The 17537-nt window shown below is 29.2% G+C and overlaps 1 protein-coding gene across 13 annotated transcripts; it reads right to left on the reverse strand.

Moving 5' to 3' along the window:
* Positions 1 to 13034: 13034 nt before the first annotated feature.
* LOC112751897 (GPN-loop GTPase QQT2) lies at positions 13035 to 17159 on the reverse strand. Of its 13 annotated transcripts, none has more exons than XM_025801196.3 (10): positions 16052 to 17159; positions 15904 to 15966; positions 15632 to 15684; positions 15445 to 15501; positions 15148 to 15233; positions 14750 to 14898; positions 14476 to 14608; positions 14140 to 14366; positions 13580 to 13870; positions 13035 to 13260 (listed from the first exon to the last, which is right to left on the reverse strand). In XM_025801196.3, exons 6-10 carry the CDS (start codon positions 14783 to 14785, stop codon positions 13150 to 13152), a joined length of 798 nt encoding a protein of 265 aa, XP_025656981.1. In that variant the 5' UTR covers positions 14786 to 14898; positions 15148 to 15233; positions 15445 to 15501; positions 15632 to 15684; positions 15904 to 15966; positions 16052 to 17159; the 3' UTR covers positions 13035 to 13149. The 13 variants fall into 13 exon arrangements, with proteins under 13 accessions (XP_025656981.1, XP_072074232.1, XP_025656980.1 ...); XM_072218131.1 differs by having other exon boundaries at positions 15433 to 15501; XM_025801195.3 differs by having other exon boundaries at positions 16081 to 17017.
* Between the last annotated feature and the right edge of the window lie 378 nt (positions 17160 to 17537).

The raw sequence follows: 17537 nt of genomic DNA on the forward strand, positions 1-17537 counted from the left end.
CATGCATTGATAAACTAGTTGACAGCTCTTCTAGTTTCCAATATTTAAGTTTTATGGATGCCTATTTTGGCTATAACCAAATACTAATGTATTCAGCTGACCAGGATAAGACTGCTTTTATTACTGACAATGAAAATTTTTGTTACAAGGTTATGCTATTCAGGCTCAAAAATGCAAGTGCCACATACCAAAGACTCATAGACAAGGTCTTTTCAAACCAAATCGGTCGAAACGTAAAAGTCTACGACGATGACATGGTGGCAAAGACACCACACGCAACAAACCACACTAAGGACTTAAAAGAAATATTCCAACAACTTTGAATGTACAACATGAAACTCAATCCCGAGAAATGCGCCTTTGGAGTGCAAAGTGGGAATTCCTCGGCTTCATGCTCACCTGCCAAGGTATCGAGGCTAATCCCGAAAAATGCCAAGCAATTATGAACATGAGAAGTCCAAAGACAGTCAAAGAAGTTCAACAACTAACTGGTCGGCTAGTAGCACTGGCAAGATTTTTACCTCGTATAGCACATCGATCACACCACTTCTTCAAGACACTGAGAAAACAAGAAAGATTTGAGTGGACCAAGGAGTGCGAGGAAGCATTCACTGAGCTTAAGACAATACTATCAGAACTACCCATACTCCAAACACCAGAGACCGGTAAACCATTTTATCTATACTTATCTGTTACCAACCATGCTATCAGTTCTGTCTTGGTAACAGAAATAGGAAAGCAATAAAACCCAGTATATTTTGTCAGTAAATCCATCCAACACGCCGAGGTCAGATATCCAAAACTAGAAAAGCTTGCCCTGGCCTTAGTGACAACAGCCAGACGTTTGCGACACTACTTCCAAAATCATACCATCATCATCAGAACAGAATAACCCCTTCAGCAAATCCTGACGAAGCCCAAATTGGCTGGAAGACTGATTAAATGCTCAATTGAGCTATTTGAGTACGATATTCAGTACAAAAGTCGAGGAGTAATAAAATCTCAAGTGCTGGCCGATTTCATCGCATAACTCACCTTAGAAGAATCTAATCCCACAGAGAAGGTATGGACATTATACGTCGACGGAGCTTCAAACAACAAGGGCTCAGGAGCAGGAATCTTGCTTGAGGACAAACATGACATAGCTTTGGAACAGTCTCTACAATTCACTTTCCACGCAAGTAACAATCAAGCAGAGTATGAAGCACTCATAGCAGGACTGAAGCTAGCCCATACAATAGGCGTAACACAACTGCGCGTCAAATGTGACTCCTTACTTGTGGTACAACAGGTAATAGGTAATTTCCAAGTAAAAGACCCACTGTTAGAAAGGTATAATGCTATTGTTAATAATCTTGTCAACGGCTTCCACAAATTTGAAATTTTTCATATACCTCAGGAACAAAATGATAGAGCAGATATCCTCTCCAAAACCGGCCTAACCCAGCCAAGCTCGGAATCGAAAACCGTTATAAGAGATAAACCTCCAAAAATCTCTCCAACCAAACCATCAGAATCTTAAATATCGGAGCATTAACAAAAGACTCCGTAAAATTAGTAACAAGGATACAAATAACCACTTCAGAATAATTCAATATATACTAGTGAGCTACTAAGCCACAGGTACGCAATTCATTCTGTTTTACTCTAAATACTCTCACACTCTTACTTACTTGAGCACCGGAGTCCCTTTGCAGATGTCCAATGCCGCCTCTCCAACAAGCAGACCACGTTCTACGCTCTTGTTTCAAGGAAAGCCGGTTCGAGCACCAGCGAGACGAGCTATACTTCGGAATATCCATATTCATGCAGGAACAAGACTAATAATTAATAATTTCCGGATGACACATGAAACAGACAACAATGTTCAATCCTAACAATGTTAAACCGAAGGTACTGTTATTGGTCAATTAACTCATAATAAGTAGTAACAGCTCGCAATTAGACTATAATTCCAAGACGATAATACATATATAAAACAAAGAAAATTTTAAACAATGTAAATAATGGATATATCGAATGTTCATTTTGTTAGGAATGATTATTTTAATATTAAAATTTAGGTGAATAATTTAAAGGTATAGTGTGTTTAAATCAAATAATTAACTCGTCATATTTGGCATCAATATTCTAATATACTTTTTAAATTTATTTACCTTTCGTTATAGTAGTATAATTTAGATTTAGATTTACATCTTTTGTCAAACTTGTGAACGCCGTGATAGACTCAACATCTAATAACTCTGGTATTGTCGAATAATTTTGAGTTGGAAAATACGAAGTTTGACTCCACCGAATTGCCGGCTCTAATTTGTTAGGAAGAAAAGACACACAACTTTCAATTCCCATGTATGTTTAAGATAAGTAATTATTCGAATTCGAATAACCTTTATCTTATAGTACCTCTCTTAATAGTACTAGTATCGGAGTAATCTATCTTACTACTATAATATATGTCACGGAATAAATGATCTACACTTAATGGGATACAACACACAAGAAAAGAAACAAGTTTCTGCACAAGCTAGATGCCTTGTCCTTGTGCTGTTTTGCATGTCATCAGCATGTGTAAGATACTAAGATGTGAATCTAGACATCGCTTTTTTTTTTGTTTTTTTTTGGGTGGAATGGATTGGACGGCTCTCAATTCTAAGTATCACTCCATACTTACACTACACACTCATTCTTACAACATTAAAGAGTTTTTTTTCAATTTGGTACATACACCAAAATTCGAAGCCGCAGGCAGCGTATTAAGAGAAAAGCCCACCTTTGTCATGTTGAGTTTGTATTTAAAAAGAAAATTAAAAAAAAAAAGTGAAGTAGAAAATTAAAGATAAAGATAGATGTGGTTGTATCATTATAATTATATGTCATTAAACCTAATAAGAGATATAATTTATTTTTTTATTATTTTTATTAATTTTTTATAATTATATTTTTTTATTATTATATTTTTCTTTCTAAAATTTTTGTATAAAAAAAAGAGTAAATTATTTTTTTATAATTTATTTTAGTTTGTCACAAAATAAAATATAAGAATATTAATTTTTATATCTCTATTTATAGTATTTTATTTTCAATATTTTGTATTATCCTATTCTCATAATCAACCACAACCTTACATCTTACTGCAATATAGTAATAATCGGTTCATGTAATAATGTTATTTGTTAGTTACACACTTAAATTATAGGGTTAGTGATTTATGCTTTACACATAAATTTAAATCTTCTAAATTTTAAATTTTTATTTGAAAGAATAAAATATAATCTCTTATTTTTAAATATTTTTTTCTCATATTTTTTTTTTATTTCACTTATAAAATAAAAAGTGAAAAAGTATACTTAAATATCTAAAATAAAATTCAAAATTTAAAAAGTTTAAGTTTATTTTGCACATATCACTATTTTTCTTTATTTTTTTTCAATTTTATTGACGAACATACAAACATGGAAATGAACACATACACGAAAAAGCTGAAATACGATTCATTGTATATGGACTTTTAACTCGAGAAAGATGGCCTAACAAAAGTTCAAAGCCCAAAATCCTAATCTCAACTTTACTTCAAAATACCCACTACCGTTTGAAATAATACAGTCTACAATACCCAATCCGGATCAAAAAACAAAATGCACAAGTTTTGTAAAGCAAATTGTTTTGTGTGTTTTGTCCCAAAAAAAAAAAAACACGTTGTTTTGTATGTTCTAGATTTCATGTCATAGTTTGTAGGGATAATATAGATTTTTAATGAACTAATTAATATGTATTTGATCAAGTTATGAAATTTGTTGGTTATGCTACCTGGTCAAGTTATTTAAGTTGGTTTAATAATTTAAGAATTGACAACTAAAAATTTTAATTGAAAAGACGTAAAAAATGAAAAGAAATACAAAGAAATAAAAACGTAACTAGATTTAGTTACAAAAATAATTTATTCACTTAATCTTTTTTAAATTGTTTTGCGCCTAAGCTCACAAATTAATACTTAAGTCTAGTGTGCTTAATTTGAATTTAAATTTTTTATTCGATTGATCTCTTTTTTAAGTTTGTTTTGCATTGTTTATTGCATAAAAAATTGATGGATCAATTATAATTATAAGGTAATTTTTAATATTAGTTCTTTTAATTTTATCCCTTTGATTTAAGTTGTCAAGAATAGATTTTTTAAAAGTTTAACAAAAAAATATTTCCCGATAACTTAAGTTGCTAAACACATATTCTGTAAAGGTCTATTAGAAAATTAACTATCGAACTATTCCTTTATTCCTTATTTTTTGTTATTGTTTCTGTTGTGTCTTTTGTTACTTGTTCTATACTTCCTTTATTATTTAATATCAGTAACAGAAGTAGCAGATAAATTCTTATTTATCTACGCACGCTTAGATTTTCGTTTAATTTTTTTTTATCTTTTATTCTTATAATTTTTTTAACCGTATTAAGCAAAATAAAAAATCTCAAAAATTCAAAACAGAAAAAACACACAAAAAATTTTTTGAAAAAAATAAAAAAGAAAACGTAATATTCTTGAAAAGATCTGTACAAAAAAAAAAAAGAAAAAAAAATATCATACAATTAACATTTTCTCTTTCTCTTCTTTTTTGTATCTCACTCATTCTTTTACAGTTTTACCTATTCTATCTCTCTTATATATCATTATATACTAATAACTAACTATAAATTGACAATTAAAATGTGCAACATAATATTCTCTAATTATAGTTAAAAAATTAAAATTAAATTAAAACTAAAATATTGATATATAATTATATTAATTTAATAACTAAAATATATTACCTCATACTCTCATTAAAATTAAAATAAAATATTTTATCCAAAATTAATAATCTCTTTTTCTCCATCTTCTTATAATTTATATATTTATATTACTAATTTAACAAACCAAAATATGTCACGATATATTCTTTATTACAATTAAAATAAAATATTTTTTTTTAAAATTAAAAAATTCTCTCTCCTTCTTCTTTTTTTTATCTTTTTCTTTTTTTCTCTCTCATTGTCTATATCTCTCTGCATTTTTGTTTTACAAAAAATAAAATTAATTAAATAATATAATTTTAAATAAATTTATAAAATTATCAAGTGTACGCTAAATTTATGATAATATAATAAAAAATAATATTGTGATATTATTCACTTAAAAATATATTATTATTATTATTATTATTATTATTATTATTATTATAATATACATACTTTTTTTAGTATTTTTTATGTAATTTCAAATTTTTATTGTTTATTTTTTTATTTATATTTTTATTTATTTTTTTAAATATTTATTATATATAATTTGAAGAAAATACTAAATAATATTGTGATTAATAATTAAAATCAGTATTTAATTGTTTTAAAAAATAATTTTGAGTTAATTTAATAACTATTATTATAATTTTTTTATATTAATATTTAATTATATTTTTATATATATAAAAATATTATTTTAAATAACATGTATAAAATTAAGCAACAGAATTAATATATATAAAAATATACATATTAAATTTTTTTAAAGTTTAGATAATAAATATTAAAATTAATTATTTATAAAAAATTAAATTTTTTCACATAAAAATAATAATTAAAAAATTATTATTCAATAACTGATGGAAATTTTTATAAATTTGTCTCTTATAATTTTTTTATAAAATAATTTAATTTTATAAATTTTTTATCATAATTTATAATATTAAAATATTTTAAATTATTATTTATATATTAAAATTAATCATTAAATATTTATATTTAAATATATATAATTTAATTTATTTTTAATATATATTTTATATTTTAATATATATTTTATTTTAATAATTAATTTTAATAGGCACTTAATATAATCATCAGAACATGAAACAACAGATAAGTTTGGATAGGAAAATTTGGATTCTAAGCTAGGTGAATTGGAGGGAAGAATTTGATAACTAATTTTAATATATACTTAATATAATAAAAATAATCGATCGACGTGTCCCAAAAAGTATTTCCGTGGACCGTCCAGTATCTTCGATCCAATTGGGAGCTGGTCCATATCAATAACAATAAATAAAGTTTGGAAAAAAAAAAAACGTGTTGCTACATATTTATTAAATCAAATATTAAATCATGGAAGTTAGCTATTTTGAATGTGTTAAGAAATTTGATTCAACAAAAAGGATTAAAGGAGAAAAGTCGGGAGTTTTTTTTTTTTTTTTTTTTGTCGATAGATTGGACAACCCCTAATTTTAAGTTACACATTCACACACCCACTCACACACTAATCTAGTCGGGAGTTGGTTTTAGATAGGGGAGAAATCGGATTGAGTTCAGATTTTGGGTGGGTTGTCTTGTTGGACTTATAGTCCATGACAAAAAAAAAAATATATTTAGACTAGTTTAATAATTAATTTATTAAACTATTTAAATAAATATTAAAATTTTAAATTTTGCTTTAAATAAAATTTAAATTCGTAATAAATTAATATTTTATTTGTCAAATTAAAAAATATTTGTCAAAATAAAAAATATTAAATCAATTACCACGACAAAAGAAAAAAAAATCAAATATACAAATACTCGCCATCAATATCATCCATTCATCCTATCATCATAAAAGTATATAATCTTGAGTCAACAATATAATAGATGGGTGGTTGGGTAATAGATAGAGATAGCATACTGTTTACAGATTCATAGCGTTGCATGCCTTTTTTTTTTTTTTTTTGGGATCTCTTTCGGGGTTCTATCTATATTTCTGTCCATGTTAGCATAATAGCACAGAAAACACGTACCCTCTAAAAGGAAGAAGTAGGATGGCACCATTCTTTTTTCTTTTTGTTTAAAGAAATGTATGGCTCAGACTTAGATCAAGTTAATTTGGCTCTAGCTATTGTTAGACACTATTTCAGTATACTTTATACGTTTTTACCAAAATAGAAAAGAGCTCAGTATAAACATTATTGATTTATTGTATATATTGAAGTACACGTAATTTTGATCCCTGAAAAATGAGAAACAACAAACCTCAAGTCACTATGTATTTTAGCGAATTAATACTCAATTTGACTTCTCAGATTTAATATTAGACTCAAATGGATAAAACAAAATCATATCATTTTATATTAGTGTCCAATCTTCAATGAAATGATACAGTTTCACAAAAATAGAGATTAAAACGTATCTCTATTTTATGATCATCATTAATAAAAAAGAAATGTGTTCTAATTTAGTTCGTGCAAAAGGACATCATTTTGTTTAAGATAAAGAATTAATATAAAACAACGTTATTTTGTTTTATCCAATGTAGTAAATTAATTTGCCAACCATGGCCTCTAATTCATCATAACAGTATCATTGAAAGTAGAAACGACGCAGATCATCGCAATGACAATGGAGATGCAAAATAGAGGTGGCAAAAATGATGCATAATAGAAGCCACGGGAAGGAGAGGCAAAAATGATGCATAATAGAGGCCACATGAGGGAGGGAGGGGGAGAGATAGCTAGAGAGGGGATGATGGTCGCAATAAATTTGAAAGATTTGTTCTCATAAATAAGAGTCTAACAATTAACTAGAAGCGTTTAATAAGTGATTCTGTTAGTATATTTTGTATATATATAAAATGAATTATTTGATGTTGTAGCCATACAATAAATATCAAAGATCATGAAGTAAATTCACTAATATTATCGAGGCAAATTGTTTTGATTAGATTTTTAGGAAATTGTGTTTTTAATTTTATAATTTGTGCAAGTAATTTCGCAAATACCAAATTGTGGGATGATAATAAATACATATGAGACCATCTTAAAGAGGTATCTATTAGGACCACCATCAGCGTCTAAAACATCTAGATGGTGGATAAATTAATCCACATATATCACCTTGAATCCGCTTAAGAAATTCAGAAGATTTAAATCCAATTTTTAATGCTGATGGCCTTATAATTAGTTTTCGCTCAGAACATGTAGCATAACATAATTCATTGGATTGAAAAATCTTATGGTTCTTTAATGAATGTCTTTGTGAGTTTTTAATGATTCTTCGTATCATTGTTTTTCCAAGGTGACTTAATCAGTAATGTCAGATGGTAAATTCATTTAGCTTTGTAAACTTCTGATTTATTATAGTATGTGGTTCAATTGAACTAATATGATGAGTATAATATATACCAGAAAAAAATATAGACAATTTTTCTAATATGACTTTCTTATTTAAATCACAACTCGTAATACAGATGAACTCATTGTTATCCTCATTTATTGCCTCAATACAATATCTATTCTTATAGATATCTTTAAAATTCAGCAAGTTCTTTTGAGACTTTGTAAATAATAACACATTAATTATAATAATTTTTTTTTAGAAACAAAATAATAGCTCTTCCAAAATCATCAATCATTTTACTTGTACCAATAATGGTAGCAACACTTGCCTCTTTATGTATAAGGTTTGCAAAATAAATTTTACTTCGGAGAATAGTATGTGAACTTATACTATTCATAAGACAAATGTCTTCTCCTTATACTTTCATCATTTTCTTAAAAGTGTTCGTATTGATAACATGTTGTGAAAATATAATGAAAATAAATAAATAAAAAGCAGAGATTTATATATGAAAATATGAAAAAATTGTATCTTGATGATATCCTCATAATATAACACTTAGTAATTTATGAGAATAAATTTTTTATTACATAAGAATTTAACACAAGAATTAAGAAAATATAAACTTGTAAATTTGATGTATTTTAAAATATATTTTTAGAATCTATTTATAGATAAAAATTTTAAAATAAATAATAGTAGAATATTATTTACCTAATTCACTTGTTAATTAGTGAAAATACAATTTTAATGTATAAATAATATTTTTGTATTTTATAACAAAAGAAGCTTATATTGAATTATTTATGAGTTGATTCAAGTTGACAAATGGGGTTATAATGGACTTCTGAAAGCCTTTGGGTACAACAGCGTATAGTGATATGGTTCGGGAAGATAGCTGCTAGTTAAAGAAAGAAATTAAAGGAAGGTTACCATTATTGTATATTTCCCCCTCTATATATGTTGATATAAGGTCATAAGGAATACTTTAGCATATATACTTTCGTGTATTTTGTAAATAAATTTACGTGTATATTACATGTCAACATTTAATAGAAAAAACTAATTATAGAAGATTAAAATATTTCACTGTTAAATTTCACCATCAAAATTTAAAGAAAAATTTAATGAAGACTAAAGCAAAAAATATATATTTTATATAAAACAAGACACTTATTAGAATTAAAATTGAACGTAAACTTAATTAATTTAATTCCAAAAATTATATCATGAGATGAGTAAACATGTTTTTATATTTATATTTTTTTACGTTCAAGAATAATTCTCTGATGCATAAATAACATGTGATACCATATTATAATTATTAAGATTGAGTATGTGTCTAATTTAATTCTAAAAATTAATTCATTGAATGATGAGGTATATATCTCTCATATTATAAGTTATTTATAGATTTTATTTAAAAAATGTGAAATTTGTAATAAAACTATTTTATAATAAATATTTGCAAATTTCAAAATTATGTTTCGATACTAGTACAAATCCTACCTCAATTAAAGATGGTGAGTTTTATGGTGCCTTTGTTATGGTGTCTAAATTACTTAATTTTTTTTAAAGTAAAAAATAAAATATTTAAAATAAAAAATAAATTATGTAAAATTTATTAAATACTATTTATTTACTTTTTTAATAACTTACGTAAAAAATGATAGATACCATAACATTCACCGTTAAAGATATGTTCTTTGCTGTGTTTAATTTATAAATGAGTCAATATCCTAAGGAATAAAGAAAACGTTTATTGGGCACAAAAGATTATTAGTGATATAGTTTTGAATAGTCAAATAATAATACCTAAGGAAGCTATGCCTAAACCGTAGAAATTATGAAGCGAAATAACCACATATACAGACAAAAATGAATTATCATAATGCTTTCAATGCAGAGTACAAACCTGCAGTGTCTACTATTAAGTTGCAATGAATTTATTATGTACTAATGTATGTACCTACGCAAACCAGTAATTATATATTACTACGTCTAAGCTAACAAAAATGATAGACACGGCGACATATGCACGTTAAAATTCAGATGGATACAGAATTTTAGGGTTACGAATTAACTTCTAAAAAGCCTGTAAGGGAAGAAGCCTACACAAGATAGACAAGACTATTATGTTACACAGGAAATGTTAGATTTTTATGCTCTTATTATAGCATGTTTACTGTGAATTAGATTAGCCTTTATTTTTTAATTAATTAAGAAAAAAGCGCGTATAGAAAAAATATAATGCATTTCAATGCATCTAATCCTCCGAACTGTCACCAAAAAAAAAAATCCTCCGAACTAATTAAATTGATTTACTACGCAGAATTATAAGTAACATTTTGTTCATATATATTTTTTTCAATTTATAAAACCAAAATCCGAAGTCGTAATTTGCTAGTCAAATTGCATTAATACAAATTAACAAAAACGAGTACCAAGTTTTATGTATTTTCACACGAAATTCAATTTCCAACTAGTCAAGTAGTTCCGCTTATATAGATTAAAAGATACAAATTTTGAAAAACAATAAATATATTTTTTCTTTTATGCTTATACAAATTGTTCATACTTGGACTTTGAACAATTCAATCCAGATTCGACCCTATGATGCTTAGTCCTCAAATTGGGCCACCAACAACTCGGTCCAACAGGGACAAATTCAGTTTGTGTGGTTTCATTCACACGACTCGAACAAACTAAGATTGAAATTACATAACTCATGTCAGATTTGATTTGGAGAGTAAGTTAGATACTTCCCCATTGCACCTTAAGGTGATAATACCATTTTAAACATGGAATAAATTTTCTATTGTGTAAGAGTCTACCCATAATTATCTTATTCTCTAGGGATGACCTAGTCTCATCAACAATTCTATAAATACTCTAGTAGTTAAGTATTTTTCTTAGTCTAATTCTGTTTTAAGTTTATTAAAATTCTTACTAATTTAAGTATAAGAGTTTTTTAGTGGTATATTTATCACTACCATCCAAGCAAGGACGTAGGAGAAATCTCCATCCTGGTGAGAAAGTAAGAATTCTCACTGAAGACGTTTAGATTTCACGTCTAAGCCCAAAACACCATCTGATTTTAGGTAGCACCTTAAAACATTGACGTTTTTGTCGGAGATTTGAGAAAACACCCTTCATATAACGACCAACTTTTACCATATCATGACCAATGCCAATCATCAAGTTTACTAATTTGTAAACTTGCCTGTAGATTCTAGACACTTTATGTACTTTATTCATTTTTGAACTTGTAGCGTTGATCATGAATGTAAAAGTTATCGAAGAGTGATATTAGTTAAGTTTTGCGGGAATCCTTTAAGCAAATAAAGTACGTGAGCACATTCAGTAAGCATAGACAGAAAGTAAAATCATATATTTCTTTTAGTGTCGCTAGGGCTTCGTTTGTACATCAAAAGAGCAAAAATAACAACAGTCACACAAACCATAAGATGTAGCAACCCATACATAGACTCTCAATGTGTGTGTGTAAAGTCTCAAATCCGAGTTCATTTAGAAAGTTCCTAATCTGATACCCAAATTAGTAAAGTCTTACCCTTTTAAGAAAATACTAACAGGGAGAGGAAAAAATAATCTAGACTTTGTAGTTTCATATAGCGTTGGGTGTTTTCAAAATGCAAAACATACTTTAAATCTAAGTTGTGGCAAAAGGGTAGCACTATCTCTTCAATAATCATCACCGTCTTGGTTCCATCTATAAGAATAGTGAAACGAATGGATCAGAATCCATGGTTCCCAATAGGATAGCACTAAAGGAAAACAATTCTTATAGTGGTCTTAGCGTAAATCTCTATTGTTGGGACAATCATGGATGCGATTCTTTCAGCCCTAGGCTCTATAGTTTTGGATTTCTTTTATTCTGTTACAGTCTTAGTGTTAGTCTTAATTTCAATTAAGTATCATGAGCTCATATGTCGGTTAACTACTCGCAACCTGATAGTACCAAAAAATAAGTCTAAGATATAGTTTTCCATTGTGTCAGCCTATGTATACATGTCGAATGGTTAAGAATACTATCAATTCGTGATAATCGGCATTCATGACAAAATTTGAAGCCATAATATATGCACAATAAAAAATAGTGATTGGTAGTCAACAAGCATCCCCAAATTATTCAATCAAACCTCAGTGGGTGGGATAATAAAACTACAAGCCCTACATTCATACAATCCATGCACTTGGCAAGCGAGACGAGACCTTCGACCTTGTTAGGAGAACATTCAGTCATTCATCAGTCCTAAAATATTTACTCATCATCATTCTGTTATAAAGCTTTCATCACTACAAGATTTTTGTTTATTTGTGAAGGTTTTTTCTCCTATTTGTGGAGGTTTATAACCCCCACCAAATAGTTTGTGGGGGTTTCTAAAACCCCCAAAATTTGAGGTGCCACGAGGTCTTTTGTGGGGGTTTTTAAAAACCTCCACAATTCATTCAGTGGAGGTTTTGTGTGTGTTTAGTGGGGGTTTTATATTAGACTTTTGTGACAGTTTTAAATCACTTTTGTGACGGTTTAAAACCCCCACAATAATTTTTTAATTTAACAAAAAATAAACTAATTTGTGAGATTTTCAAACCTCCACAAACCCTGTAAATATTTATTTATTTTTACTTTCAAATCATTCATTAATCTCATCTTTTATAATTATTATTTTTTAATATCAAAATTTAAAAACTAAATCTTTTATAACACAATTCCTCAATATAAGGCATAACTCTATATATAAAAAAATTCGCAATGTCAATAGTTCCAAATATAATTGTTTTTCTTTAAAAAGTAAAATAAAACAACTTCTTAGAGGGACATTAATTGAAAGTCAGAAAATACTCAACAAGTTGTATATGAAGTTGTAATGAGATTTACTTAAATATTGGAATTGAAAAGAGTGGCATTGGGAATGTACTTGAGATATAAACAATAACATTTATAGCATACAGGAAAATGTACTTGAGATAAGCTATGGTAATCTGATTCTTGGATTCGTACAATATCAAAATTATCAAATCTCATAAAAAAAATGTGAATCTATGACAGTAACAACATACAAGCAAACCAAGTATTTCAATTTGGCAATTCAGGGAGAAAGTGTTCCAGAAAATCCTGTTGATGCCAAATTCCTGCAAGAAGCAACTAATGCATTGTCAAAACTCAAAACCAAATAAGAAAAAAAAAGGGAACACAAAATAAAAAAGAATATATATACAGATTGTGAACCTACAGAGATATAACATGTTTGTTGCTACAATCAACATTAGACCAACTATAGCAGGGGCTCAAAAAAAACTATTCCAATCTTTTGTGATTTTTCAATATGTTCTAGTGGTATCCACAACATCATTATAGATACAGCTCAATGTCATTATGTCTCCATCTTTATACTTTAGATGCAAATCAGTAAACAAAACAATAATAAGATTTTTCAAGAATAAAGAATACCTCCAAGGCAAATTCATGCTGAGCTACATCAACCTTGTTGAAAGCCAAGATAAGAGGTAACCTAGTCCTATAGAGGATACTACAAGCATAAAGCATGTTGCTCATGAAAGTGGTGGGATTTTCTGAACGAGGTGTATCAACAACATAGGTGACTACAGTGGGAAATGTGGAGGCAAATGCTTCTGTAATAATAGCACCAGAAGCAGACCAGGTGAATATCTCGATCTGCCCAGGCGTATCCACAAGAACATAGTCAAGTTGATCTGCTCGCCTCTCAATAACAGAGACTACCTGAAAACAACAAGCAAAAACATTTATTAAACTGCATTTAAGCACCATAGCTGGGAGCAAAACCAGCATAGTAAGATGAAAAGCACTCAAGAAAATCAACCCCAACCAAAAGTAAAAAAGAAAAAAAGAAGCAAGGAACCTACATTACTAAAATTATTATTTATCAGTGAACAGGATAGTATGAAGGACACTTAATTCAAAAGGGAGTAAATAGGGTAATAAGTAAGATTGAAACCAAAATGTTTCATGAACCAATAAGCAATTATTACCTCGTCAAACTTGGTAGCAAACAAGTTAAGGGAAGTCAAAATTCCACCATTAGGGCCAAGGTTGAACTGTTTCATGACTTCTTTGTACTTAACAGTATCTCTAATATCAATGTTTGCAGCAAACGGCAGGGTCATGATAGCTGGGTCGAGATTGACCACATAACCCCGAATATTCGACATTTGTGTGTGGCAAACCAACCTATGAAGAAATGTTGTTTTCCCAGTACCTAAGCACAAATTTAGTTTTAATTCTCAGTCATTGTTCAGTTCTTCTAACACCATTTTCTGTTACTTTAGCACAAGAGAGCAACTAAGCAAGAACCATTAAATATTTACCTGTCATTCCTACAACTATGATAATGACCGGTTTTCTTCTGAAGTTAGGTGATCCATTCCCAAATGATGATGATCCTTCAATATGCAATTTGTTCATATTCTCTGTGAGTTGCTCCTTCTCTTTATCTTTTGCCTTCAAAATCAAACCAACAAAAAAAGAATAAAGTATCCAACGATGCAAATTTTCAAAGTTAAAAACACCTAACTAACGTGGAAATAAAAAAGCAAAATTAAGGAACAGCAGAGTGAAGAGAGTGATGCTTGGAGTGATTACTTGAACTGCCGAAGAATTGGTGGAATCCATATGCATAGGGGCTGAGTGATGAGGAAGCGCGGCTGGAGGAGGAGGTGAGTGTAAACAACAAGAAGCAATTCCTCCATGTTATCAATCAGAAGCTTATAAAATAGCCTCTCATTCCTCTCCTGAAAAATAACATCAGTGCAATGTCACATGTAAAATGGTGAAAAAGAATGATTATTATAAATAAGAACCTTTTCATTAGTTCTTACAATATTATTACTGAATCTATTCATGAACACACTTTAAATTGATTATTTCAAGCAATTTAGTATCATACTAGTTATCAAAAACCTGCAGATAAATCACAAGTTTCAGTTACCCGGTTAACCTCCATATATGTTTATATGCTATAAAGAAAGTTGGTTAATTACCTGCGATTGAATTTGTATGGTGAGAGATGTCCAGATGCATCTCTTGCAGCCCAACCAAGGCAATCTTCTGAACTCATTGTTTTCTTCTGTTTCACCATAAATGCAATTACTTTTCAATTTTCATGAAGCTTCCTAAAAATGGATTTATAAGGCAAGTAATAAGTAGTTAATAAGAACCAATCTGGTTAATAAGTTTTCTTTGTTCTCTTAGCATTCACAAATTTCTTATGAGGCAAATTCATCAACGGTGTTTATATAGCATAGGATTAAGAAGTTGAATAGTACCAAAGCAAATACCTCATGATGACCAAAGTGCTACCTCATATATCTATGTACAGACATAGATCTAATGGTCTGCAGTGGCAAGAGAGGTAATTAACTAATGATTAACATATATACACACTAGCTTTTTTTATTAATGCCAATTACTAATAGTTAATTATATACACACTAGCTTTCAGAGGCAAATTGTTTGAGCACTTACATCCACCAATATAACTACCCATGAGAGCAGCAGTTATTTTCCAGTTATCAGAGCTGAGAGATCGCATAGGCACTATTAGAAACGCTACTAGAGTACCAAAAATTGTAGCCACTTCCATCCACCGCATTAATTTCTTAAACTTGAAACTTATTAGTTAATTATTACATGACAACATTAGTGATGCATAAGCGTTAAACATGAAAATTATGTAACTATCTACCATAATTCACTACTAGGCAAGGACAAAATTTTAGGAAATATCAAATATGTACCACAATTTTAGGATCCTCACTGTAGCTCTCATAACACCGACCCCATCTTGGATCTCTACAAATCTACAAATAGTGTTCCAGAAGTAATTAGTTAAGTTATCAAAGGAAGAAATGTGAACATATTACGCCTAACAAGAATTTTTCCTACACAAATTTATCATTAGACTCTTGCAATACATGGAAAAAAGACATAAGGAATCCTCGTCGCTCTGACTTTGAGAGCGGTTGCAGCTCCAATCTTTTGGACAAGGTCAGGATCTCTGTTAGTCAAAGATTATTAGAACATAACAAGTGGTGGATGAACTAAATAAAGCATATAAGAAACCTAATGCATCAATAAAACACCATTAAGATTACAAACGCAATGATATTGACTTGTAAACCAAAGTATATTTCAGGCTAAATTAATTGATATCATAAGCAAATTTGTTATAGTACCATCATTGCACAAGAATGATAGTTTGCCCACTGTGGCAACAAGATCCTTGAACGAGGTAAATAATAATAATAATAACAATAATAATGTAAGCCTGTAACCATAGAGCATTAGAGTATGGATAATGAGATCGATGTTCCTCCGTTCTTTCTCTGCCCAATCTCGCTTTAAATCATGAAGGATCCCGTAACCGTCTCCACCGGCATCACCTACGACAGAGAGAGCATCGAGACATGGCTCTTCTCCGGCAAGAACAAGACCTGCTCCGTAACGAAGCAACAACTCTCTTCTTCTGATTTTTTCGATCTAACTCCAAACCACACTCTTCGCCGATTGATTCAGTAATGGTGTACCATCAACGCTTCCCACGGCATCGAAAGGATTCCCACATCTAAACCACCTGTTAACAAAAACAAGATCTCAAAGCTCCTCAAAGATGAGAACATTGACCTAGAAGCTTGATGCGGCAACGACGAGGACATGAATGACAGTAGCGGCGAGCTGAGTCTCCCTCTGATATCAGACGCCACGGCGACTTGACGGTGACAATGGGCGAAGAGATGAATGTGGTGGCGGCAGCAAATAGATCTAGGGTTTCAGATCTCTCTTTTTCTCTTTTAACTTTTTTTTTGGACAAATTTTTGTTTAGAGTGAAATTTGTTTCAGTTTAATTAGAGTAAGTTAGAGTCTGGGCTGAGTCTGGCTATTTGTTTGGGTAATTGGGCTTAAGAATTTAAACTAAACAACTAGTATTAATTAATGGGGGTTTTATATTTTGCCATAAATAAAATAAGTTGTGGAGGTTTTTTAAAACTTCCACAAAAAAAATCCCATAAATAAGTATAAATCTTGTAGTGCATCAATGTTCATTTGTAAATATTCTATTTTTTATTTCATTTTATTTTGTCTCATTTAGTTTCAATTTGCCTTATTTTATTTTCAATTTATCTCAATCTATTTTTAGTTTGTCTCACTCTATCCTGTTTTGTCTTATTCTATTTTAATCTATGTTATTTTATTTCATTATGTCTCTTTCTATTTTATTCTATTTTAATATGTCTTATTCTGTCACTTTTTATATTGTTCTGTTTCATTTTATTTCAATTTGTATCATTCTATTTCATTCTATCTTTTTTTGTTAAGGACGTCATTTGCCTTTATTCTTTAGAAAATTTTTCTTTATGTCTTTTTCTACTTT

This window comes from Arachis hypogaea, chromosome 15, assembly GCF_003086295.3.
Source record: "Arachis hypogaea cultivar Tifrunner chromosome 15, arahy.Tifrunner.gnm2.J5K5, whole genome shotgun sequence".
NCBI lineage: Eukaryota > Viridiplantae > Streptophyta > Magnoliopsida > Fabales > Fabaceae > Arachis > Arachis hypogaea.